Source organism: Myxine glutinosa, chromosome 8 (genome assembly GCF_964187855.1).
Source record: "Myxine glutinosa chromosome 8, kmMyxGlut1.1, whole genome shotgun sequence".
In the NCBI taxonomy this organism is placed as follows: Eukaryota; Metazoa; Chordata; class Myxini; order Myxiniformes; family Myxinidae; genus Myxine; species Myxine glutinosa.
Genome location: NC_136268.1, coordinates 105193679 through 105219875, shown reverse-complemented (window position 1 = coordinate 105219875; position 26197 = coordinate 105193679). Strand labels below are relative to the sequence as shown.

General features: G+C 44.2%; 1 protein-coding gene across 2 annotated transcripts in view; it reads left to right on the top strand.

The window, feature by feature from the left end:
• The window catches only part of LOC137432808 (disabled homolog 2-interacting protein-like), a 43433-nt gene extending 17844 nt beyond the window's left edge, over positions 1-25589 (top strand). For both annotated transcript variants that reach the window (XM_068125034.2, XM_078783642.1), the window contains exons 3-9: positions 5029-5137; positions 8133-8810; positions 9059-9197; positions 12087-12234; positions 13772-14008; positions 17561-17762; positions 20598-25589. In XM_068125034.2, the coding sequence (XP_067981135.2) occupies positions 5029-5137; positions 8133-8810; positions 9059-9197; positions 12087-12234; positions 13772-14008; positions 17561-17762; positions 20598-21377 (2293 nt within the window). In that variant the 3' untranslated portion in view covers positions 21378-25589. The remainder of the gene's footprint in view (positions 1-5028; positions 5138-8132; positions 8811-9058; positions 9198-12086; positions 12235-13771; positions 14009-17560; positions 17763-20597) is intronic.
• Positions 25590-26197: the final 608 nt, after the last annotated feature.

Below are 26197 nucleotides of genomic sequence, written 5' to 3'. Positions count from 1 at the left end.
CGTGCAGCAGTTGTTTTCCACTAATACAGAACGCAACAACCCTTATATATCCGATTGTGAAGCCAATCGTCAAATGTACCTGTCCTTACATTTTGTCACGCCACCTGTGATATAATCCTGTTATTGACTTCTTGCTGCGAAAGACAATCAGTGACATGGTTCTTTCAACAAAGACATCACCGAAGGGTACAATAAACTCACCAGATTGATATACTGAGTTCAGAAAGTAAACCCAAGTCAAGAAAGAAAAAAAAATTCCATATTAAATGCCAAGTCTGTAGTTATCTATCTATAATTCCAGTAATCTCTGTGTGTGTGTGTGTGTGTGTGTGTGTGTGTCTGTGTGTCTGTGTGTCTGTGTGTCTGTGTGTTTGTTTGTCTGTGACCGCTGTTTCTCGACAACCACGGGTCCGATCTAATTGAAACTTGCCAGATATATTGCTGGGGACCTGAGGATGTGCCTTTTCAAGGTTTGAAATTAATCGGACAAGTGGTTCCCAAGGTATGGTCACCGTACTCGCAAGCCGTTCGCTTTGGCTTTGCGAATGGACCAAACCATTTCATGTAAATAGAGGGGGGGGGGGTTCTACCGTACTCGCAAGCCGTTCGCTTTGGCTTTGCGAATGGACCAAACCATTTCATGTAAATAGAGGGGGGGGGGGTTCTGTGGTCGTTACTGCCACATGGTTTCAAAGTTTTTTTTTGTTGTTGTTGTTTGCACGCATGTTTTTTTGCACCCACGTACGGGCACGCCCTAGTCTATCTATAATTCCAGTAATCTCTGTGTGTGTGTCTGTGTGTTTGTTTGTCTGTGACCGCTGTTTCTCGACAACCACGGGTCCGATATACTTGAAACTTGCCAGGTATATTGCTGGGGACCTGAGGATGTGCCTTTTCAAGGTTTCATATTAATCGGAGAAGTAGTTACCGAGCTATGGCGATTTATTTACCAACCGTTCGCTTTGGCTTTGCGAATGGACCAAACCATTTCATGTAAATAGAGGGGGGGGTTCTACCGTACTCGCAAGCCGTTCGCTTTGGCTTTGCGAATGGACCAAACCATTTCATGTAAATAGAGGGGGGGGTTCTGTGGTCGTTACTGCCACGTGGTTTCAAAGTTTTTTGTTGTTGTTGTTGTTTGCACGCATGTTTTTTTGCACCATGTACGGGCACGCCCTAGTAAACCAAATACCAATAAATACTTTATAGTTATTAACCAAATACCATAAGAGACAGAGACTAACATTCCCTTCAGAAACAACAAATAAAATCACCTCACAGCGATTTAAAATTCAATGACATAAGGAACACCAGAAGCAAAATCGAACAGAGTAAGATTCACGGGTGGCACGGAAGTCAACCACGTCTGGACAATAAAGTTGTGGAGCACAATGTCTAGATACCATTCTGAGATTCTTACAAGATGGCATCTCTCGCTACGTCACTGTCCCACTTCCTCGTACATCCTCATGCCTCTTCACAACAATCCATAGCATCTGGAAATTCAACAACAACAGCAACAATAACGTTTGGAAAGAACATAAGGGGACAAAGAGTTGGGACGGGGGGTTTGAGGATTTGGGGTGGGAATGGGGTGGGTGGGGGTGGGAGTTGAGGATTTGAAGAAGAAAGGGGTTGAGGACGTGAAGTGACATTGCAGATTATGCAGAATTTCCGTGGGTCCCTGATATTATGCTGTCAATGGATGTTCCAGCGAACTCCTTAAATATTAAATTAGGAACATATTCCCTCAGAACTGAGTTATCTTCGATTCTTCGATCTATTGTACACTTCCTTTCCTATTGCTGCTTCTGCTTTCTCAACAATGGATGGAGGTCCTCAATGCCAAACAGGAAATTAGAGCTGTCTCCCTTGACATATCACGTGCCTTCGATACGGTCTGGCACCCCGCTCTGCTCACCAAACGCTCCTCTTTTGGTATCCATGGAAATCTCCACGCATGGCTGGCGGACTTCCTCTCCAGTCGTAGTCAACGTGTGGCCCTGAATGGGTTTCTCTCATCTCCTCTTCCTGTTCAGGCTGGAGTTCCCCAAGGCAGTGTTCTGGGCCCTGTGCTTTTTCTGGTCTTCATCAATGATCTCCCTGACTCTCTTGAAAATCCTCTCTATCTCTTTGCTGATGACTCTACTCTCTGTCGCTCCATTCTTCATCCCTCAGATTGGCAGTCTGCAGCCTCCTCACTCTCTGCAGACCCTGACAAAATCACAGACTGGGCAAACAAGTGGAACATGTCTTTCAATCCTGACAAATCTCACACTCTTACGATGTCTCTCTGAAAAGACCGACTGGGCAACCCTCCATCCACTTTCTGAATAATCCTCTCCAAGAAGTTCTGTCACTCAAGCTTTTGGGTCTCACTATCTGCCATGATCTTTCCTGGGAAAACCACATTTCCAAGCTGGCCTCCAAAGCCAGTCGCCGACTGGGCATCCTCCGTCGTGCGAAGTCCTTCCTTGGCACACCTGAGCTCCTCACCACATACAAGGCTTTCATCCGCAGCTCAATGAATATTGCTCTCCCCTCTGGGCTGGTTCTCCTGCCTCACACCTCGTATAGCTCGTCTTCACGCTGTTGAAACCAAAGCGTTCAGAATCATTGGAATCTCCCGCGATGAAGCTACCTCCAAGGGACTCACTCACTCACCGCAGGCAGGTTGGTGAGGCTTTCCGTATTCTACCGACTCCTCTCTGGCCTTGCCCCCCCAGCTCTCTCTGGGCTCTGTCCCGCAAATATTCCTACAGGTCGCACAAGATCTGCCTGCAACCCTCTTATGGTTAAACTGCCAAAATCAAGACTCTCTGCTCACCTTCCACTCCTTCATTCCTCTTTTCTCCCGCCTCTGGAACAAACTCCCTCACTCTCTTCAATCCCACTCCACCCTCCAGGTCTTTAAAAACAGCTGTTCACCACCATCTCTTATCTTCCCCCATCCAAAACATTGATCTTTTCTATCCCGCTAATTTCACCCCAATTCCACTTTTTTGAAATACCAACTTCTGTGCTGGAAGTCCTTGGTGTCCTTGTGTTTTATACTTCTCCCACCCCCCCACCCCCCTTCCCATGCCTCCTCCCCCCAAGCCCTCTCCCTCCCACACATCTCCCTGCTCTTAAATGTTGTGTGCTCTCAAGTGTTTGTGTGCTTCCCCTTCTCTTGTCTTCCGCTCCTCTTTTTATATATCTTGTTTGTCTGGTTGATTTGTTTGTGAAGCAAATGTCAGCTCTTTCACGAGCCTCGATTCTGCATACAAAAAAAAAAAAAAAAAAAAAAAAAATCCCATCTCCAGGCGCTGCATAACGTTATCGCAGAGCACGAAGGCACGCTGGAGGATATGTTATTTATTTATTTGGCATGGGGGCAGTGTACTTTAAATGTAGCTCAAGAGGGGGAGAGAGAGGGAAGGACAACAACAGTAGGGAACAGGGACATCGGTAGATCTGTGGAAGGGAGAGGGCTGGGGGAGGGGGGAGGGGGTACACGGTATAAAACCAGTCAACACTACTCGGTATTTCAGGAATGAAGTGGGAGATTCAAGAGGTGGATTTGGGGTGTATTAACGGGGGTAGAAAAGATCAAGGTTTTGGATGGTGAAAGATAAGAGATGGTGGTGAACAGCTGTTGTAAAGACCTGGAGGGAGGAGTGGGATTGAAGGGAGTGGGGGAGTTTTTCCAGAGGCGGGAGAAAAGAGGAATGAAAGAGTGAAGGTGAATAAAGAGTCTTGATTTTGGCAGTTTAACCATAAGAGTGTTTCTGGCAGATCTTGTGCGTCCTGTAGGAATATTTGGGGGACAGAGCACAAACAGAGCTGGGGGAGCAAGGCCGGAGAGGAGTCGGTAGAAGACAGAAAGATCACCAACCTGCCTGCGGTGAGTGAGTGAAAGGCCCTCAGAGATAGCTTCATCGCAGGAGATTCCAATGATTCTGAAAGCTTTGGTTTCAACAGCATGAAGCCGAGCTAGGTGTGAGGCAGGAGCACCAGCCCAGAGGGGAGAACAGTATTCCATTGAGCTGCGGACGAAAGCCTTGTATGTGGTGAGGAGCTCAGGTGTGCCAAGGAAGGACTTCGCACGACGGAGGATGCCCAGTCGGCGACTGGCTTTGGAGGCCAGCTTGGAAATGTGGTTTTCCCAGGAAAGATCATGGCAGATAGTGAGACCCAAAAGCTTGAGTGACAGAACTTCTTGAGAGGATTGTTCAAAATGTAGATGGGAGGGTTGTCCAGTCGATCTTTTCGGAGAGACATCGTAAGAGTGTGAGATTTGTCAGGATTGAAAGACATGCTCCACTTGTTTGACCAGTCTGTGATTTTGTCCAGGTCTGCAGAGAGTGAGGAGGCTGCAGACTGCCGATCTGAGGGAAGAGGAATGGAGCGGCAGAGAGTGGAGTCATCAGCAAAGAGATAGAGAGGATTTTCCAGAGAGTCGGAGAGATCATTGATAAAGACCAGAAAAAGCACAGGGCCCAGAACACTGCCTTGGGGAACTCCAGCCTGAACGGGAAGGGGAGATGAGAGAAATCCATTCAGGGCCACACGTTGACTATGACGGGAGAGTAATTTGGTGCAGACAGTACATGCGGAGGTCTAAAAATATTTATCGTCATGCAATTTCGAGTTATGTGCATTTTTGTTGCACACATTGGTGGTGTATAGGTTCAGATTTGTTGGTTCCCACAACTACCAGAAATAAAATAATAATATAACCACAAACGATTGAGTCAACTCTGAAAGCGTCTAATTACATTTCCGTTGATTTACTTCACCGATAAACCTTTGCAGTCTTTACGGTGTTATGCAGTTAAAGGACATTCACAGCAAACTTCATTTATCATATGAGGGCCAGTACCATTAACAAATATGTTTTAATTCTCAGTTATTGAAATTTGACTTTAGTTTTTCTTTAAACAAAATGGCTGAAGAGGTTACCACAAAGTCTAAAATCTCAATGGATAAGACATGTATGTAGACATGGATGTCTATGTTGGAAACATGGAGGTCTCTTTGCTGCAGAGATGAGAGGCTGTCCGGTTCGTACGACACTCTACAAGAAGTGTCCAAGAATCGGGGGTCAAGTCCACGAGATGCTTCTCAGCAGGACAACCACCCTGGAGGAAACATGGTGAGATGTTTCCTATTGTCTCCATTGTTGCTTTGCTCTTTCACTATAAGTTCAAAATAACATATATATATATACAGAGTGCATTCAGAAAGTATTCAGACCCCTTCACTTTTTTCACATTTTGTTATGTTGCAGCCTTATGCTGAAATCATTTAAATTCATTTTTTCCCTCATCAATCTACACTCGATACCCCATAATGACAAAGAGAAAACAGGATTTTAGAAAGTTTTGCAGATTTATTAAAAAGAAAATACTGAAATATCACATCGACATAAGTATTCAGACCCTTTGCTATGACACTTGAAATTTAGCTCAGGTGCCTCCCATTTCTCTTGATCATTTTTGAGATGTTTCTACACCTTGATTGGAGTCCACCTGTGGTAAATTCAATTGATTGGACATGCTTTGGAAAGGCACACACCTGTCTGTATAAGGTCTCACAGCTGACAATGCATATCAGAGCAAAAACCAGGCCATGAGGTCGAAGGAACTGTCTGCAGAGCTCAGAGACAGGATTTTGTCGAGGCACAGATCTGGGGAAGCCTACAAAAAAAATCTCTGCTGCATTGAAGGCTCCCAAGAACACAGTGGCCTCCATAATTCTTAAATGGAAGAAGTTTGGAACAACCAGGACTCTTCCTGGAGCTGGCCGCCCGGACAAACTGAGCAATCGGGGGAGAAGGGCCTTGGTAAGAGAGGTGACCAAGAACCCGATGGTCACTCTGGCTGAGCTCCAGAGATCCTGTGTGGAGATGGGAGAAACTTCCAGAAGGACAACCACCACTGCAACACTCCACCGATCTGGGCTTTATGGCAGAGTGGCCAGACGGAAGCCAAACAGTTCAATCTTGGTTTCATCAGACCACAGAATCCTGTTTCTCACAGTCTGAGAGTCCTTTAGGTGCTTTTTTGCAAACTCCAAGCGGGCTTTCATGTGTCTTTCACTGAGGAAAGGCTTCCGTCTGGCCACTCTGCCATAAAGCCCAGATCGGTGGAGTGTTGCAGTGGTGGTTGTCCTTCTGGAAGTTTCTCCCATCTCCACACAGGATCTCTGGAGCTCAGCCAGAGTGACCATCGGGTTCTTGGTCACCTCTCTTACCAAGGCCCTTCTCCCCCGATTGCTCAGTTTAGCCGGGTGTTCAGCTCTAGGAAGAGTCCTGATTGTTCCAAACTTCTTCCATTTAAGAATTATGGAGGTCACTGTGCTCTTGGGAACCTTCAATGCAGCAGAGATTTTTTTTTGTAGGCTTCCCCAAATCTGTGCCTCGACACAATCCTGTCTCTGAGCTCTGCGGGCAGTTCCTTCGACCTCGTGGCTTAGTTTTTGCTCTGATATGCATTGTCAGCTGTGAGACCTTATATAGACAGGTGTGTGCCTTTCCAAATCATGTCCAACCAATTGAATTTACCACAGGTGGACTCCAATAAAGGTGGCGAAACATCTCAAAGATGATCAAGAGAAATGGGAGGCACCTGAGCTAAATTTCAAGTGTCATAGCAAAGGGTATGAATACTTATGTAAATGTGATATTTCAGTTTTTTCTTTTTAATAAATTTGCAAAACTTTCTAAAATCCTGTTTTCTCTTTGTCATTATGGGGTATTGAGTGTAGATTGATGAGGGAAAAAATGAATTTAAATGATTTCAGCATAAGGCTGCAACATAACAAAATGTGAAAAAAGTGAAAGGGTCTGAATACTTTCTGAATGTACTGTATATATATATATGTACACACACACACACATATGACTATTGTTTTAACACAATGTATTTCAATGTCCATCTGTAAATATTCCACTTTTAAAATTTTGATTACACAATCAGATTCCAAATAGCTTTTGACTTTAGTTATGAGTCATACAGTATATTTTCCCAGAGGGATGTGAACATTTTGGAAATTAGATATTTCATAAACTGAACGTTGACTTGCAACACCATTTCATTTTCCAGCACCATCACCCTGAAGGTCAAGACACCAATTTAATTTCTCACAATTGCTCAGTTAACATAACATATACGGCAATGAATTAGATGGGTCGTGAAAACAAACATTTCTCCACATTATTTGTCATGAATTCAACATCCACAGATCTGGTCCCATATAGACGCAAACGATGAACCATGCACCTCCTGGGGGGTGAACAATTAAACCACCACACCGTGGGGACTGAACGATGAACCATCCACCCCGTGAAGGATGAACGATGAACCATCCACCCCGTGAAGGATGAACGATGAACCAACCACCCCATGGGGGCCAAGGAATGAAACCTCCATCACGTGGGGGCTGAACGATTGACCCATCATCCCGTGGGGGACGAAGAATGGGCCAACTATCCCGTGGGTGCTGAACAATGGACCAACCACCCCATGTGGACCGAACAATGAACCTTTCACCCCATGGTGGCCAAACAATAGATCAACCACCCTGTGCGGACCAAACAATGGACCAACCACCCCGTGCGGACCGAACAATGGACCACCCACCCTGTACGGTCCGAAATATGGACCAACCACCCCATGGGGGACGAACAATGGACCAACCACCCCATGGGGGAGGAACGATGGACCAACCACCCCATGGGGGACGAACAATGGACCAACCACCCCATGGGGGATGAACAATGGACCAACCACTCTGTGGGAACAGAAAGATCGACTATGCATGCCATAGTCCCTTGAAATCCAGAATCCCAAAATCATGACAACAGATCTGTGGACAATGAATCCTTCACACTTGTTGTGGAGAAATGTTTGGTTTGGGGACCGGTTGGTAAAATGTTGTGTTTGAGAGTTGATTTGTTGAAAGAGAAGGAATAATTGATCGAGTTTGAATGTCACTGTACATCAGGAAACCATTTTTCACCCATCAAATCCCTGTTGCAACAATTCCAGTTGCCATTGGCATGCATGTTTTGTTATATTGTTTCTCTCCAAATGCTAAATATTATTCCTTAATCGGGCCAAGTTCATTTACTGTTTGTTTATCATCAGGGCACCAACTCCCAACGTATCCAGCACGAGCTCAAGTTGTGGGTCTTGGAGGCGAAGGGTCTACCCGGAAAAGGCATCTACAGCTGCCAGGTGGACGTGGACGGCAGCACAGAGAGAAAGGAGACGGCTGGTGCCGAGGGCTCCGGCATGGTGTTCTGGGGCGCACACTTTGAGTATTCCGAAATGGGTGCTGTTCGTGGCATCACCGTCAAACTCGTGCGGGAAAAACGTCGACGCTGGAGGAGAAGAAGGAGAAGGAAGACCGAAATACTGCAGGGAACGATGAAGGTGCAGATCGAGAATAAAACAAAGGAACATGATGACAATGATGTGCAAAAGAAGAGAAGGAGGAAGTCTTCAAGAAAGAAAAACAGTCACTTAGGCTCTGTGACGATCGCTGTGGAGGGTCCCGGTGAGAGGACCTTTGTCGAACGATGGTATCCGCTGAGCCAATCACAAACCGGTGACGTCACCACTGCAGCCATCACACTGCGCATAAAATGGCGGCACCGGTCACTGGGCATCCTGCCTACGGAGCGGTACAAGGGCCTGATGGATTTTCTGAGTGCGGGAGCACTGCCTCTGTGTCGTGTACTCGAGCCAGGCCTGAACGTGAGGACCAAGGATGAACTCGCCCGCTCCCTTGTACGTCTGCTGCATGCTGGCGGGCACATCAAGGTGGGCACAAGCTGCACCTAAAGCACATCATGAAATAGATCAATTGGAAGGCGTTTGTTTCAAATATGACAAATGTCGTGGACCTTAAGGTTTTGGGTTCAAATGTGGTGGTGTCTGTAACTTCCATTGTGCTCAATGAATGGGTCCAACAAAGCATGTAGAGTGAGGAGTTCTGGTCATAAATGTGGCCTAGCTGTTTTATATTCCATCTCCAAATCTGACGTCTCTCCCCCTCCTTTCTTTCCTAGCCGTTCCTAGCAGACATGGTGTGGGGCGAGGTGGAAGGTACGGACCCAGATAACGTGCTGCGTCAGAACACGCTCACCTCCAAGGCCGTTGAGGCCTACCTCAGGCTTGTCGGCAGTTCCTACCTCACGGAGATCCTTGGTAGGGTTGTATACGTAATTCCAGGTTTTGATGCCCTTGCTATGATCTGTACCTGAAGAGAGAACGTAAAATGGAAGCCATTTTGTTGAACAGGATGAAACGTCGGGGGGGGGGGGGGGGGGGGGGAGAGAGAAACGTGACGTCCATAAAAGCTTTGTGTTGGTTGAATTTGAGGAAACGTTACTAAGCTTTGTGTGTCTCCATCGTCTCGACCAAATATATATATAAACCACCACCCACGTGGCCATTTGCATCAGCAAGTGCCGAACAGCAGCTTGTGTATGACAACCCACACTGTCACCACCCTCCCTCCCAATGTTTCCATGTCATGCACGTAACTCCGTGAATATCGTGCACAGTTATTCTGGAACCAAGGCGATGATGTGAAGCACACAACACTAATTGCGAAACCGTCTAACCTGATGATGCGTAGTTTTTTTTTTGGCATCAACATATCTTAGGCTGGCACGTTCATTACAGGCCTTGTTGCATCGAATCATAACGTTTTGCCTGACCCAACGTATTCGCCGCATGCAATTCAATGCTACTGCCACTTGGTCCCTAAAATGTCAAATGAGGTTTTCCTTTCAACGAAGAGGTCGACACAGTCACATCCACTACGTTAGGACTGTATGTACTGGAATCAAAAGGTTCGTTTCATGTTTGACAAAATGAATCGAATGGGACGAAGATCATGCAGAGCAATGTGCCATGAACGAAGTAGGCCTATGGTACTATGTCTATTGAGCTAGGTAGGTTGAAGCAATTTTTGAGATGACCCTCATGGAGGATTGGAAGTACAAGTAAATGCCAGATCAATAACAGGATTGACGATGCACAAATCCATAGATTATTATTATTTTCACTCTAATAACCAAGCAAATGGCAGCACATGCCACAACTATAACGGCATTCGGTAGAGAGCATACCTCCGCCAGGCTGAACAGTTTACGTTTTGTATCCCACTGACAGGTCGGATCTGGATTTGGACCTGAACCAAAATCTAATCGGCTTGTTCTTGTCACTTACCCAACTCATCCACCAAGTTTTGTCATAAATCAAAGACAACTTTTTGAAATATCATGCTACATATCGTTTTTGGCCTAAACGATACTCAATGGTGAAGAATCACTTTTAAAAAATTATCTGATCCGGATCCGCATTTGAATCTTCACCAAAGTCGAATCAATTAGTCCTTGTCACATACCCAACCACTCCACCAAATTTTGTCCGAATCTGTCCACAACATTTTGAGATATCCTGTTCACAAACAGACAAGAAGACGTCATGCAGAGCACGATACTTGCAAAAATCCCCCCCCCCCCCCCCCAAAGGTTTCCATTAATACAGCAAATTGTCAATTTCTTCAAGATTAAAGTTGACGATCTTGATCAAAGCTCGGCTCAATAGGATGAAAAGTGACGATTTTTTTAGATGAAAAATGATGATTTTAGAAGGTTAACATTGAGTTGACCTTTGACCTTTGACATTACAAATAGTTGGTTTCCCAATTCAGTGAGGCAATACACAAATGCTGTTCAATTGTCAAGTCAATCGGATGAAAATTGAGGATTTTAAAAACTTGGCCTATATTGACCTCAAAAATACGTGGTGGTTGAATTCAGTGACCAGATATGTAAATCCTCTTCGAATTTCAAGTCAATTGGATGAAAATTGGTGATTTTAGAAATTTAGCCTTTGTTGACCTTTTGGCCTATGTTGACATTTTGGCCTATGTTGACCTCAAATATACTTGGTGGTTGAATTCAGTGACCAGATATGCAAGTCCTCTTTCCAAATTTCAAGTCAATTGGATGAAAATTGAGGATTTTAGAAATTTGGCCTATGTTGACCTTTTGGCCTATGTTGACATTTTGGCCTATGTTGACCTCAAATATACTTGGTGGTTGAATTCAGTGACCAGATATGCAAGTCCTCTTTCCAAATTTCAAGTCAATTGGATGAAAATTGAGGATTTTTGAAATTTAACAAAGTTGGTGGCCTTTGGCCTATGTTGACCTTTTGAACTTTTGACCCCAAAAACAATAGGCTTGTTGCTTTTGACCAACTCTATCATTTGGTGAAGTTTCGTGAAGATCGGTTGAAAATTGTGACCTGTAGGCCGGTGACAGACAGACAGACAGACAGACAGACAGACAGACAGACAGAACCACAAACGCAACCGACCAATATACTGTACTTTGAAAAATCTTCGATTTTGCAAGTAACAAACAAACGGACTCAAATGCAATACCCTCTCCTCTGGCGAGCTTAAAAATGGCGTCCAAACAACACTCGGGCTTAAGAGAGCTGGCATTTGTCTGTAAAATGGCAGACAGGTGTGGGCGTGCGTACCACCCCAAATCCACCGTGGTGCCAGTCCGTCAGAACATTGGTTTGGTTCCTTTGGGGGTCACCGGGAATGATTTTTATCCTCGACTGGCTTCCCAGTGCACGTAATTAAAATGGGGGAACTGCACGGATAGATTGGTATGTGCTTTTATGACAAATAATATTCATTGGTATCTCGGAACCATTGACTTCTTTGCATCGCCAGCTTCAAAATGTCGTCCCTCAAGGTTGTCCTTTGAAGAGACCAAAAATGTTAAAATGGCCAGCCGGTTCGTGAAAGACTTGGGCCAAAACCACAAGAAGGGGACGGATAATTGGAGAGGTTAAATAAGTAGAGATTATACTTCCTTTTGTATCTCCATTATCCTGTTTGTCCCATCTCTTCGACCTTACTCCAGGAAGGCCTTGCTTTGCTCCTCTCCCCAAGCCATGTGTAGTCATAACGGAACATTCAGATCAATCTGTTACCCTTTGCATCACTAAAGCACTCAGCTCTGCCAAAATCCACATGTTGCCATCTTATCCTTCCCTCCCAAGGTCCTTTCGTCAATGATGTGTGCAAATCGGTCCATGGAACATGGCGGCTGGAGCCTGAGAAATGTGGGCAAAGTGATCTGCGGAGAAACAGACAATGGTTCCTGAGTCGATGCCAATCGGGGTTGGACCGGATCTTGGACTCCATTGCGTAAGTAGCCAAAGGCCTAACAACTCTCAAAATCTGTTCCAAACAATGAACCTCACTCAAACTTGGGAGAGGTTTTTCCGCCATTAATTGGTACCAAAGGGCAGGTTATGATATATTTCCAACAACGCAATAACCTGCTCGCAGACGATTCATTTTGATGTTGGATCATTGAATTTAATAAGCCTGGTGTTCGCTTGGCGGTTAAGGTGGCAGGCTTCAGATCTTAGGGTCCTGATCGTTTGAGCCCCTGTCGTGCGTTGAATTCACACCAGGTGGGTTGACAACCCGTCATACTTCCGAGGTTGACAAAATGAGTACCAGCTTGCTGGGAACAGGAGGCATTAAATCAACGTCACAACCACACACCCAGCACCAAAGTAACCAGCAGCCATTTATTTACAGTCTTATTTTACTCCAACCCTGGTGTTGGGCTAGCGGCTAGGGTGCCGGCTTAGGATCCCAGGATCCTGGGTTCGAATCCCGGTCGATTGCTGAATTAACGCCAGGGGGGTTGACTCAGCCTGTCATCCTTCCGAGGTCGGCTAATTGAGTACCAGTTCACTGGTAATTCCCTGTTTGTCGTTAAAGGCGGCAAAAAGGGTTGGCGTCAGGAAGGGCATCCGGCCGTAAAACATTGCTTCAAAAAGGGGACCAAAAAAACAAACAAAAAAAAAACAACAACAACCACGGTTCCCGAAAAAGGCAAACCCCCGCTTTGCGGGGAAAAATGGCCTCTAAAGGTGGTTTTTTAAAATTTTTTATTTTACTCCATGGATTCTCATGGTGTTTGGATTTGGCTGTAAGAGGAACAAGCAGTTGTTTTGTTCTTTCTTCCGTAAATTTCTCCAAAAAAATCAACTTCGAACATCGACACCCGAGTGGAAGGCAGCTCGACGGTGCTCCGAGTTAAACGTAAAATCCTGGCGATATTTGGGGTCCGTCGGAGATTCAGTTTCTTCAACCCAACTGTCGCTCCCCACTACCTCCTTGCATTCACCTCCAATGAGTTATGTTATAACTCGTAAAAAGCTCGTCAGAAATGACGGGTTAGAACAGTTTATTCGACGGTGCAGCCGCGTGAGCGTGCCAAAGTCTGAAGCCTCGGCCTAGTGTCAGGTGTTCTGACATCATCTTTATTTATCAGGTATCCTACAGACGGAAACGAACACTCGTTTTACTCTGTGTGTGTGTTGCACATCATGTGCAGTGAATTTCACCTCCCTGCTCCTTGTATTTATTATCTTTAAAAAACCCTTCTGTACACCGCCCTTGAGGCTCGGTTTCGCAAGCCGCCGTCTACAATTCCAATAGAAGAGACAAAATCACTCTTTTATGGAAAATGTTTTTCGAGTTTGTTTTATCCTCACAAATAAATAGACCGTAGTGAACACACATTCGTGTTAAAAGATTGGCCTTTCAAATCTACCTTATGAATGGGGACAAACATCGGTACAAACACCCAAACTGGCATTGTGTTTTACATGGTAGATCGATAATGATGTTTAACATCACAAAACCCGTTGTATCCTCTGTTCAGCATCTTCCCTCAGGAACTGCGTGAGGTTTTCTCATCATGGAGAGTTCAGTGTGAGGAACGAGGACGCCCTGAGCTCACCGAGCGCCTCGTCAGTGCCTCGCTCTTCCTTCGTCTACTGTGTCCGGCCCTCGTGTCCCCGAGCCTGTTTGACTTGGCCCCTTCTCCGCCGACCGATCCTGCGAGCAATGCCCTGACACGTGTGGCCTGTGTCGTCCAACGCATCGCAAACTTCTCTTCGTAAGAAAAACTATGAGGCTCGGTGGTTGTGATTTTGTGGTTGTAGTCCTCTCACCGTCCCCGTACCCTTTTTCTTCTATTTCTGTCTTTGCCCCAGTCCTTGTTAGCGAATGCATGTTGGATCGGGATTGCATTACGACTTTGACCCGCTGTTTGCATCATCACGGAGGTATGGCTGTGTCGCCGATGCGGTATCCACTGCATCTTCGGGCTGCTAGCAGATGGGACAGCCGGTTTAACGTCCATCTGAGGGACGACAGACTTTGATGCAACACCGACCCCGCATGCACGGCACTGATGCGAGCTTACATTCGGGTTGGGAATGAAACCCACACTTGACAGCTCAGAGATGAGTGCGCTCCCATCATGTTGTCGGATATGTTCCTCGTCAGATTTGTTGATAATCGCAAACTTTTAATGGTTTAATATCAGGGTGCACGATTTGAAATGGTTAACAGACCATGTAAATCAGGCTCATCAATGAGAAACATACGCTGGTAGGGCCAACATCCCGGTGAAGCAACAACAACAACAACAAGTAAAACACAACGATTTGGAAACAATGTCGACAACTTTAATTTGAAACGTAGAAGAAGAGCCAGAAGTGTCTTGTCATGGGAGTAGTTTTGAACAACATGCTAAACGAGTATCGCATGAAGTTTTGTTTGTACTCTGTAAAAACTTTAACATGGTAATGGCACAACGGGTATGTAGTATGTACAGGGTGAGTCATAAGTCCCAGGGCATGACTCCAGCTGCTTATACAAGATTTGTTTATACCAGCTACCAGGGTGAGCCATAAACCTCAGGAGTAATAACACGTTACAGTCATAAGAATAATACATAACAGGAGTAATAATAATATATTACACTAATAAAATGTTTGTTCACGTCGTTGAAGTTCAGGTGTGAGGTAATTCTCGAACATATGTAGACATGACTGCTGGTTGACTGATGCATCAAAAAAAGTAGGGACCCATGAGGTGGTGGGCCGATAACGTCGCCCAAACCAAAACATGTGGTGGATGGTCTTGCACTTCTTCGACATAATGTGGATTAGCATCACTTTAAAAGTAAACATTGCGTGGAGATGAACTGAGGTAAACAGCACACTCATCACAAAACATCTTTGATGTTTTAGGAATTGTATTGAAGTGCTGTCGTAGTGTCAAGAGTTGTCAACCTGTTTTCTTCATCTGCATCTGACAATTCACAAATGACAGTTGGTTTACATGGTTTCATCTGAAGGTCATCTTTCATTGTGTGACGTAACGATGAATACAGAACACCCAACTCTGCAGAACGTTTCCATAATGATTTTTTTGGAGATCTGAGAACGGATGTTTTAATGTTTTGAATTCCCAAATCGCGAATTTTTGGTCGTCTGCTCCGCTTGCTGTCGAGTACACTTCCAGTCTAAAATGCCTTTTTCCCAAAGATGAAGATTTGATTTTGACGGTGCTGGATTTCCAAAACGCTCCTCAGTCTTCTTGCACCTGTTTTCATCATCTTGTTTGTGTTTCTCCTCTTGTGGTACCACACCACTGCTACGAGCCTCTCTTCCACTGGAAATGGATTGGTGTATGCCATGGTGGTTTAATGTATTATTTGTATTATCTGAAAAAAAAAAACAAGTAGAGCTACATGTATTCAAAGTACACCACCAAAATAAATAAATAACATATCCCCCAGCATGCGACATTGCCATAAAATAATTCATTTCTTAATCAATTGGCTAATAGCATACCTAAACCACCACCATTTCATCCGAATCCGTAACGTTTTGACAATTAAGTAATAAATAGAAAAATTTAATAATAAATCGATTTAATTGATTAATCAATAAATCAAAAATATCCTTGATAGCCACATCACTTGGTCACGTTCATGTCCAAATATTAGCTTCCCATCTCAAAAGGTGCCTGAGATATTGCCCAGATGAGAAAGAAAATAAATAAATGATTAATAATGAAAATAAATAAATAATAATCATTAAATAATTAAATCAATTGGCTAACAGAATACTGAAACCACCACTGTTTCATCTGAATCTGTAACTTAAAAAAAATTAATGAATGAAGTCATTGATCGAATAATTAAATAATTAATCGATCAATTGATAAATCAAAAATAGTCAGTCTTTACAGACAAATTACTTGGTCATTGTCATGTCCAAATATCAGCTTCATAGCTCAAAGGGTGCCTGAGATAATGCCCAGGTGAGAAAGGAAATAAATAAGGACTTAAGCGATAAATAATTAAATAACTAATCAATTAATTGATTAATTCCCTCGCGGTCCCCATGTACTGTCTTTCCCTCGCGGTCCCCATGTACTGTCTTTGTCTTTCCCTCGCGGTCCCCATGTGCTGTTTTTGTCTTTCCCTCGCGGTCCCCATGTACTGTCTTTCCCTCGCGGTCCCCATGTACTGTCTTTCCCTCGCGGTCCCCATGTACTGTCTTTGTCTTTCCCTCGCGGTCCCCATGTGCTGTTTTTGTCTTTCCCTCGTGGTCCCCATGTACTGTCTTTGTCTTTCCCTCGCGGTCCCCATGTGCTGTTTTTGTCTTTCCCTCGCGGTCCCCATGTGCTGTTTTTGTCTTTCCCTCGCGGTCCCCATGTACTGTCTTTCCCTCGCGGTCCCCATGTGCTGTTTTTGTCTTTCCCTCGCGGTCCCCATGTACTGTCTTTGTCTTTCCCTCGCGGTCCCTATGTGCTGTCTTTGTCTTTCCCTCGCGGTCCCCATGTGCTGTTTTTGTCTTTCCCTCGCGGTCCCTATGTACTGTCTTTCCCTCGCGGTCCCCATGTACTGTCTTTGTCTTTCCCTCGCGGTTGTCAGCTCTTTCACGAGCCTCGATTCAGTATAGGAAAAAAAAAAAAAAAAAAAAAAAAAAAAAAAAAAAAAAAAAAAAAAAAAAAAAAAAAAAAAAAAAAAAAATGTAATTTTTGCCAAAGCACTTGCTCACTATTGTGCAGAAATTTTAGCTTCCTAGCTCAAAGGATGGCTGAGATATCACCCTGACAAACAAGAAAACAAACAAGAAAACCAACAAACAAACAACAGGAGTGAAAACTGAGTACTCCCTTTCAGCGCGCGTCCAATGACGCCAGGGGTTATCCAATGATGTCCAGGGGGCCCGGCAATGACGTTATGCAGTACCTGGGAGATGGCATAGGAAAGGAGTGGTGTACAAGAAGTATAAATGTATTATATAAACAAATCTTGTATAAGCAGCTAAAACCGTGTCCTGGGACTTATGACTCACCCTGGAGTTTAAAAAATGTAGCAAAACTTGAATAGGTGACCAAGTACTTTGTGGAATTCGAAAAGTTGGAAAAATGAAGGACAATGCATTATAGGAATGTATTTTATATGGATAAGGTGACAACATGCAAAACGACATTGCAATTCTGTGGAAGCACAGTAATGTGTTTTACGAAGCGAAGCACAGTAATCAGCACAGTTTTAGCTCTTACACGAGCCTCGATGTTGTATACAAAAAAAAAAAACCCCAAAAAAAATAATGTGACCATTTTAACTTGTTCCTTTGCGTAGATTCAGTGAAAGGGACAAGACCATGGTGTTCGTGAGCAGCTTTGTGGACAAACAGAGCGTACGGATGCACTACTTCCTTGCGGACGTTTCCAGTGCTCACCCTGCACCCCATGTACCAACAACGCCCCAAAGCCATGTGGATCTTGGTCGTGAGCTGTCCTGCTTGCACTCGTTGCTGGCCGAATCTCTTCTTACAAATCAGGTGCCCGTACAAGCTGCCATTTTGATTGGAGTTGGACATTGGCTTTTCGATTTGCCCAATTGGTGAGAGCCATGATTGTGCAAGTTCTGCCACCTATTTGGGAAATAAACCATTGGGATCGCACGTCGGGCACTGCGGATTCCGTGGGATTACATGTTGGGTACCGCCAATTCCTTGGGATCACACGTTGGGTACCCCCAATTCCTTGGGATCACATGTTGAGTACCACCAATTCCTTGGGATCGCATGTTGGGTACCGCCGATTCCTTGGGATCACATGTTGGGTATCGCCAATTCCTTGGGATCGGATGTTGGGTACCGCTGATTCCTTGGGATCACATGTTGAGTATCGCCAATTCCTTGGGATCACATGTTGGGTACCGCCAATTCCTTGGGATCACATGTTGGGTACCCCCAATTCCTTGGGATCACATGTTGAGTACCACCAATTCCTTGGGATCGCATGTTGGGTACCGCCGATTCTTTGGGATCACATGTTGGGTATCGCCAATTCCTTGGGATCGCATGTTGGGTACCACTGATTCCTTGGGATCACATGTTGGGTATCGCCGATTCCTTGTGATCACATGTTGGGCATCGCAAATTCCTTGGGATCACATGTTGGGTACCGCCAATGCCTTGGGATCACATGTTGGGTTCCGCCAATTCCTTGGGATTACATGTTGGGTACCACCAATTCCTTGGGATCACATGTTGGGCACTGCGGATTCCTTGGGATTACAAGTTGGGTACCGCCAATGCCTTGGGATTACATGTTGGGTACCGCCAATTCTTTGGGATCACATGTTGGGTACCGCCAATTCTTTGGGATCACATGTTGGGTACCGCCAATTCTTTGGGATCACATGTTGGGTACCGCCAATTCCTTGGGATTACATGTTGGGTACCGCCAATTCCTTGGGATCACATGTTGGGTACCACCAATTCCTTGGGATCACATGTTGAGTACCACCAATTCTTTGGGATCACATGTTGGGTACCGCCAATTCTTTGGGATCACATGTTGGGTACCGCCAATTCCTTGGGATCACATGTTGGGTACCGCCGATTCCTTGGGATCACATGTTGGGTATCGCCGATTCCTTGGGATCACATGTTGGGTATCGCCAATTCCTTGGGATCACATGTTGGGCATCGAAAATTCCTTGAGATCACATGTTGGGTACCACCAATTCCTTGGGATCACATGTTGGGTACCGCCAATTCCTTGGGATTACATGTTGGGTACCACCAATTCCTTGGGATTACATGTTGGGTACCGCCAATTCCTTGGGATTACATGTTGGGTACCGCCAATTCCTTGGGATCACATGTTGGGCATCGAAAATTCCTTGAGATCACATGTTGGGTACCACCAATTCCTTGGGATCACGTGTTGGGTACCGCCAATTCCTTGGGATTACATGTTGGGTACCACCAATTCCTTGGGATTACATGTTGGGTACCGCCAATTCCTTGGGATTACATGTTGGGTACCGCCAATTCCTTGGGATCACATGTTGGTAATTTGATGCCTTTTAATTTGTGTAGTCCTACTGATCTATTCGGCCTACTTATTTAACGACCCCAATTATTCTCGCCTTCCTGTGGGTAGCATTTTCAGCCCAAATCTTTCATGAATCTGCTAGCCATGCCCGAGTTTTGACGGAATGTGATTTGGCCAGGAATCAATAGCGTAATTTGTTCAGGGTTCCGACGATAACTCGCCTCCTTCATGCAAAATCAACTGTAGGGCCTTTAACATCCAACTCCAACCGGTGCTAGCACACGGGTGTTCTGGCTTGATGTCCATCCGAGGGATGGCCAACCCATTGATGCCTCACCTGCATCCAAAACACCAAGATGACAATTTATAGGTGGGTCAAGATTCAAACCTAAGCTAGATGGCTGAGATGAGTGTACACGTAGGGCCGAGGCTATCCTGCCACCCCCACGGTAATGATACAGGTGGTTAATCTTGTGAGTGTGTATCGAATCGTGTTGTCCATTGTAATGTATTGTTCTGTTCATTCTTTTGTAATTGTCATGCCCCTCATGTGTTATTGCTTTGAGGAAAATGTTTAGCATTCCGAGTCGGCCTGCATAGTGGAAATTGGCTTCATGCAACGACTCCCAACACATGCTGATCATGTTAAATTGAAAAGTGTCAAACAATGCAGAAAGGTCACAACATGAATCTCTTCTCCACAACCAGAATACTTCCTGCTGGCCACGGCATTCCGAGAATAACATTTTCATCAGACACAAGACACACCAATCAGACACACCAACTACAAAGAGAATGAAAAATGGATTTGAACTGGCCTTGGCTTCACGGCATTCCGAGAATGCATGCATAACTAGACCGGCACTCGGTAGAGAGCGTACCTCCGCCAGACCGAACAGTTTACACTTTGTATCCCAACGATAGGCCAATTCTGTATCCGAACCTGAACCAAAATCGAATTGGCTTGTTCTTGTCACATAATCAACTAATCTAGCAAATTTTGTCATAACTCATCCCCAACATTTTCAGATATCGTGCCAGAAATCGTTTTTGGCCCCTTATCTCAATTGTGAAGGATCACTTAAGAAATTAAAAAATTATAGTATCCGGATCTTCATCAAAATCGAATCTATTTGGCCTTGTCACACAACCAACCTCTCCACCAAGTTTCGTCCAAAACTTTGAGATATCTTCTCACAAACAGACATGGGTGAAAACATAGCTTCCGTCCACCTTCGGTGGTATAGCAGCAGGTAAGAAGTATAAGTTTACCTGTTTAAGTATGGGGTATTTGGAATGAACACTGAACATGTTACTTTCCTTCACAGGAACTTGCACATAAACTCGGAGAGCTTCCCCGACTATTGAAGGAACTCAACACAGCACTTGTCGAACCTGGATTTGAGAACCTGAAGGTGCAGGAAGATGATGCACAGCGCCCTGGATTAGCGAAAGTACCGGATCAGCTTCCTCAGAATGTTAATATGACTCGAATAAAGAAAGAGGATGAACAAACTACAAGGAGAATGAAAAATGGATTTGAACTGGCCTTGGCTTCACGGCATTCCGAGAATGACATTTTGATCAGACACAAGGACAGCTCGGTGGTTTTTCAGTCTCCACGGCACTCCAAGGAACCAGAGGTCTTTACCTTTTCAGAGGCAGACACAGGAATACCGCCAGCATTGCCGGATTCGGCGAGCAGTCGTCAACCAGTCGCAAGACCCGTTAGGTGGGAAGCGGCATGTGGTGGCCATTTGGGTGATGAACGCAAGATTGAGGGTGAAGCGGCAGATGGATCTCCAACTCGTACCACAACAGAGGACTCAACAGTTGGAAGCAAACCGAACGGACTAGCTATAGCAGCAGAAAATCACCGCAGACACGGGCAGCAGCGTTTCCAATCAGACCCCCAGAACTACAAGGCCCGAAGCCTTCCCCTGTTTATTCAAAACCCAGTGTGCATGGATGTTCAGTTGCCAGCCACCGATCTAACCCAGAAGTACCAGGACATATCTCGTTTCAGGTCTCGAGCTACACAACTGTACAAACCACTCGTCTTCCACAATCCGCTCTATTCCCTCGAGCTGGAAGCAGAAGAATCGTGAAGATTGTTCCTCTTTGGCACATTTATAACTGTCAGTGATGACGTCATAACTCTCCTGAGAAGTCACAGTTGTTTTAAAAGCAATGACAATCACCATCTCTGCTGCGACGATAGCCAAGACGTACGCACACTCCCCTCCGAGCTGTCTAGAGCGGCCTGGATTTCAATCCCGACCCAGCTATAAACTGTCCTGGGGTTTCACAGGTCGGACGAGGTAACAGTGTGTGTGTGTGTGTTGTCCCTTAATGGACGTTACACTCGGTCTACCAAATGTTTTAGTAGGTGGGTTTTTGCCAGCACCCTGCGGCAATTTCAAATGAGCAGGGACACCGCATCAGCTGTGCAGCCACACCTCAGCAATGATGCAGGTGGTAGGCAAAAATTGAAAATCGAATCTCAGTCCAACATGCATTCGATGATGGCTGCGACACCACCACCACCACCACCACCACCTCACCTGGTTTATCCCATTGGCAGTGCAATTCGAGCTTTTTGCTTCTTTTTTTTCAATTCCAGACATACAACCACCTCCAGCCTATGTTTTTACAATCGTTAAGATATTTTGCTAACACTATAATGACTATCGGCAAGCTAAATGGTAACGGTTTCAGGTTCTCCAGGAATATTTCAAGTTAACCGAACGTCCAAGTCGAGTTCAGAAAGTTCCCAGAAGTCCAATTTCCACTCCAGCATTGCCAGTCCATTCCTCCCTTTTCTCTTTACCCCCACTCTTAGTCAGGTTCACGATGTTTTTTCGTTCAAAATTTTTGGAGATTAGCAAAACTATACATTTTTGGAATATTCAGAGCATGACGAATCCAAAAATTAATGTTGGCATTTGCGTAGACACCTTTGTGAAAATGACACTCAGGACATTGATGAAGATCTGTAAAAGCATATATTCCTGAACGGTATAGACCTAGTAGATCCTGTGTATAGGACTTATAGATCAATCTGATACTAACAAGGCTGCTTTCTTGCTTTATAAACCCATACCTATAACTTCAAACAACAACAACAACAACAACAACAACAACATGCATTTTAAGGCCATTTTCCCTGCAAGAGCGGGGGTTAGCCTTGCGGTCCCCATGACAATCTTCTCCATTTTGCCCTATTTTCTGCATCTCTCCTTGTTAACCCCCTTGCCCGCATTTCTTCTTCCACCATCTTTAGCCAAGTCTTTCTCGGTCTTCCCCGTCCTCTACTTCCTTCCACATTCATTTCCATCACTCTTCTCAACCAGTCACTTTCATCCTTCCTCAACACATGACCAAACCATCTTAAACTGTTTCTCTTCACAGCATCCATCACAGGCTCTATTCCCATCATCTTTCGCAATTCATCATTTGGCTTCCTGTCATTCAACGATACTCCACACATCCACCGAACCATTCGCATTTCCACCCTTTCCAGCCTTCGTTGCTGCTCTACGTTCATTACCCATGTCTCGCTCCCATAAATCACAACACTTCTCACACATGCAGCATACACCTTTCCACCTTTTCCTTCAGCTTCAACGACACTCCCGTCCTCGTCAGCACGCCTCTCAGTTCCCGAAACTTCTTCCATGCACATCTCACTCTAGCAACCGTTGCCGAGTCTGGTCCACCTTCTCCATTCAGCATGTCTCCTAGGTAACAAAATGTTTTCACACCTTCCAGCTTCACGCTGTCTCCAAGATCCAACTCAACATTTCCTCCATCTGGAGCTCCCTCTGTGCACACCTTACACTTGAATGTCGCTGCGACACTGGTTAATGACCCTCTCAAACCACTACATTTTTGATGAACCCACTCAACGCACATTGTACATTGAATGGAGTTCACTCCGACACCCTTCCTGCACACAGCACACGGTCACTTCCCAGTTCTTTCCACCTCACCACATGCTTTACCAGTTGCCATCACCTTCGTTTTTCCGATATTCACCTTCAGACCTTTTGTCTCCATACATTCCTTCCACTTGTTCGTCTTCTCCTTCAGTCCATCCATACTTTCTGCAATCAACACCAGATCATCTGAATACAACAACTCCCACGGCAAACCCTCCTTTACGTTCTGAGCCAGCACCTCCATCACAGCTGCAAATAGTAGTGGACTTAGTACCGACCCCTGATGCACTCCCACCTTCACCTCAAACTCACCACCGTTTCCGTCCTTCGTCTTTACAGCTGTGCGCACTCTTTTGTACATTGCCATCACTACTCTGATCAACCATTCCTCCACTCCTAACTTCCTTAATGCCCATGTCACTACTTCATGTGGAACCCTATCGAATGCTTTCTCCAGATCAACAAACCCAAGAAACAACTTCTTCCTCTTCTCCATGTACTTCTCCTGCAACTGCCTCACAATAAAAAGCGCGTCTGTCGTTCCTCTTCCTGGCATAAATCCAAACTGCATTTCGTCGATCTTCACTTTCTCCCTTATCCTCCTCTTCAACACCCTTTCCAATACTTTCATTCCATGCTCCAATAACTTTATCGCTCGATACGAGCCACACTCCAGAGGGTCACCTTTTCCCTTGTATAGAGGGACAAGGGTACTCAGTTCCCAATCCACTGGAATGCGGCCTTCTTTCACCACCAGATTACAGATCTCTGTCATTCTCTTCACACCCCAACTTCCTGCTGCCTTAAACATATCTCCCACAACTCCCGTCGGCCCTCCCGCTTTTCCACTCTTCATTGCTTTTATTGCTTCCTCAACTTCCTTCTCCGTTATCTTCTCTGCCGGTCCTAAAACTGGGTTACTCTCTATGTTGCCATCCCATTCATTCTCTGCATTCATAATTCAATATAATATAATCTCGTCCTTCAATATATATACCTATAACTTCAAAGGACTTGCAATATCATGTATTATGTAATAGTTATATCACAAATATAAAGACAATGGTTTTCATTTACCTTTGTTTGTTGCTTTTGTATAATCCTGAGCACTATTTTGAGGCCTTTATTGGATTCCTTGACCCAGAAAACATAGGATTAGCATATTTAATTAAGTTTCTCGGTTGACTCGAAGCCGAGATAGCGCAAAATATGTATTTTATGGCGGCCATTTTGAAAATACAAAATGGCGGCCTTGCAGGTGTCTGTGCAAATGCCAACATTGATTTTCGGATTCTCCATGCTCTGAAGATTCCAAAAATGTACAGGTTTGCTAATCCCAAAATTTTGAACGAAATTATATTTGTTAACATAGTGAACCTGACTATCTTCATCACTGTCCTGAGTGTCATTTTCGCAAAGGTGTCTACGCAAATGCCAACATTATTTTTTGGATTCCTCATGCTCTGAATATTCCAAAAATGTATAGTTTTGCTAATCTCACAAAATTTTGAACGAAATTATATTTGTTAACATAGTGAACCTGACTATCTTCATCACTGTCCTGAGTGTCATTTTCGCAAAGGTGTCTACGCAAATGTAAACATTATTTTTTGGATTCCTTATGCTCTGAATATTTCAAAAATGTACAGTTTTGCTAATCTCCAAAATTTTGAACGAAATTATATTTGTTAACATAGCGAACCTGACTATATTGGAATATTAGTGAAGTCCAAGCCGGTACACTTTTCCACAATGAATTACGGATATTCACTATTGTCTTTCAGAGTCCGGGATTACAAAGTCCCTTGTATTTATTCACTTTTGATACATTCTGCTGTGGGGAAAAATATTTTTCGGTACCTTCATTAATTCTTTATCTTCATTATCCCGCGGGCTTTTGACTTTCTCTTTCCTCCAGCAGTCTGTCAGTTTCTACAGCCATTTTGAATACGGCCATTTTGAAAATCCAAAATCTGTGTCTGTGCAAATGCCAACATTGATTTTCGGATTCTCCATGCTCTGATGATTCCAAAAATGTACAGGTTTGCTAATCCCAAAATCTTGAAAGAAATTATATTTGTTAACATGGTGAACCTGACTATCTGCTCTATTTTGCACCTAGTCCTAAAGACAAAGGTGACATTTTATTTTTGTACAAGGAAACGGATTACCCAGTTGCGTCGTGGCAATTAAATATTGCATATGGTGTTACGAATCAATAACATCGGAATTTCAATGTTTCCAATGCTGTATTTGGAATGTCGAATTTGATGCTGCCATGCTGACATCACAAACAAACTTTATATCAACCAATGTTATTCGCTCATACTTTGTTGATTGCATCACATTTTAAAATAAAGTAAAATGTGTTGAATTGAAGGAATTGGAATGGACTTTAATTATTTTCGAGTCCATCAATTTTCTGTGTCGATTCCGTCATCCCTTGCAAGATTGTTCAATTGCACCCAAATAATAATCCGTGGATTACCAAGGAGCTGAAGTGCTGTGTTAATTAAGCAAAAGAGGGAGGCCTTTTTAGATGGAGATAGATTGAAAGTTAAAGCTATTCAGAAAGGAATAGATGGAATTGGTCCAATGGCTAAAGGCAGACTATAAACTGAGGCTGGAACCGAATTTTAAAGGAAATAATTTGAGTTGCTTTGCAGAAAATGCAATCTGTGACTGGATATAAAAACACATCGATGGGGCTAGCACACTGCACTGAAGACTTTGTTGATGATTTGAATGATTTTTATTGTAGATTTGACATTCATGATCTGAAAATTTAGAATGATTCTGTTGTGGAAATGTTAAGGGGGCATTATACCATTGAAGGCAAAAAAAAAAATTTTTTTTACAAATATACAAATGCATCAATTAAAATGTTTGTTTCCTAGTATTGTATATATGTACCAAGTTTGAACGTAAATTGACTTGTCATAGAGAAGATATAAGCTGTAAAGTGGTAATTCATCATTTGTATGCAT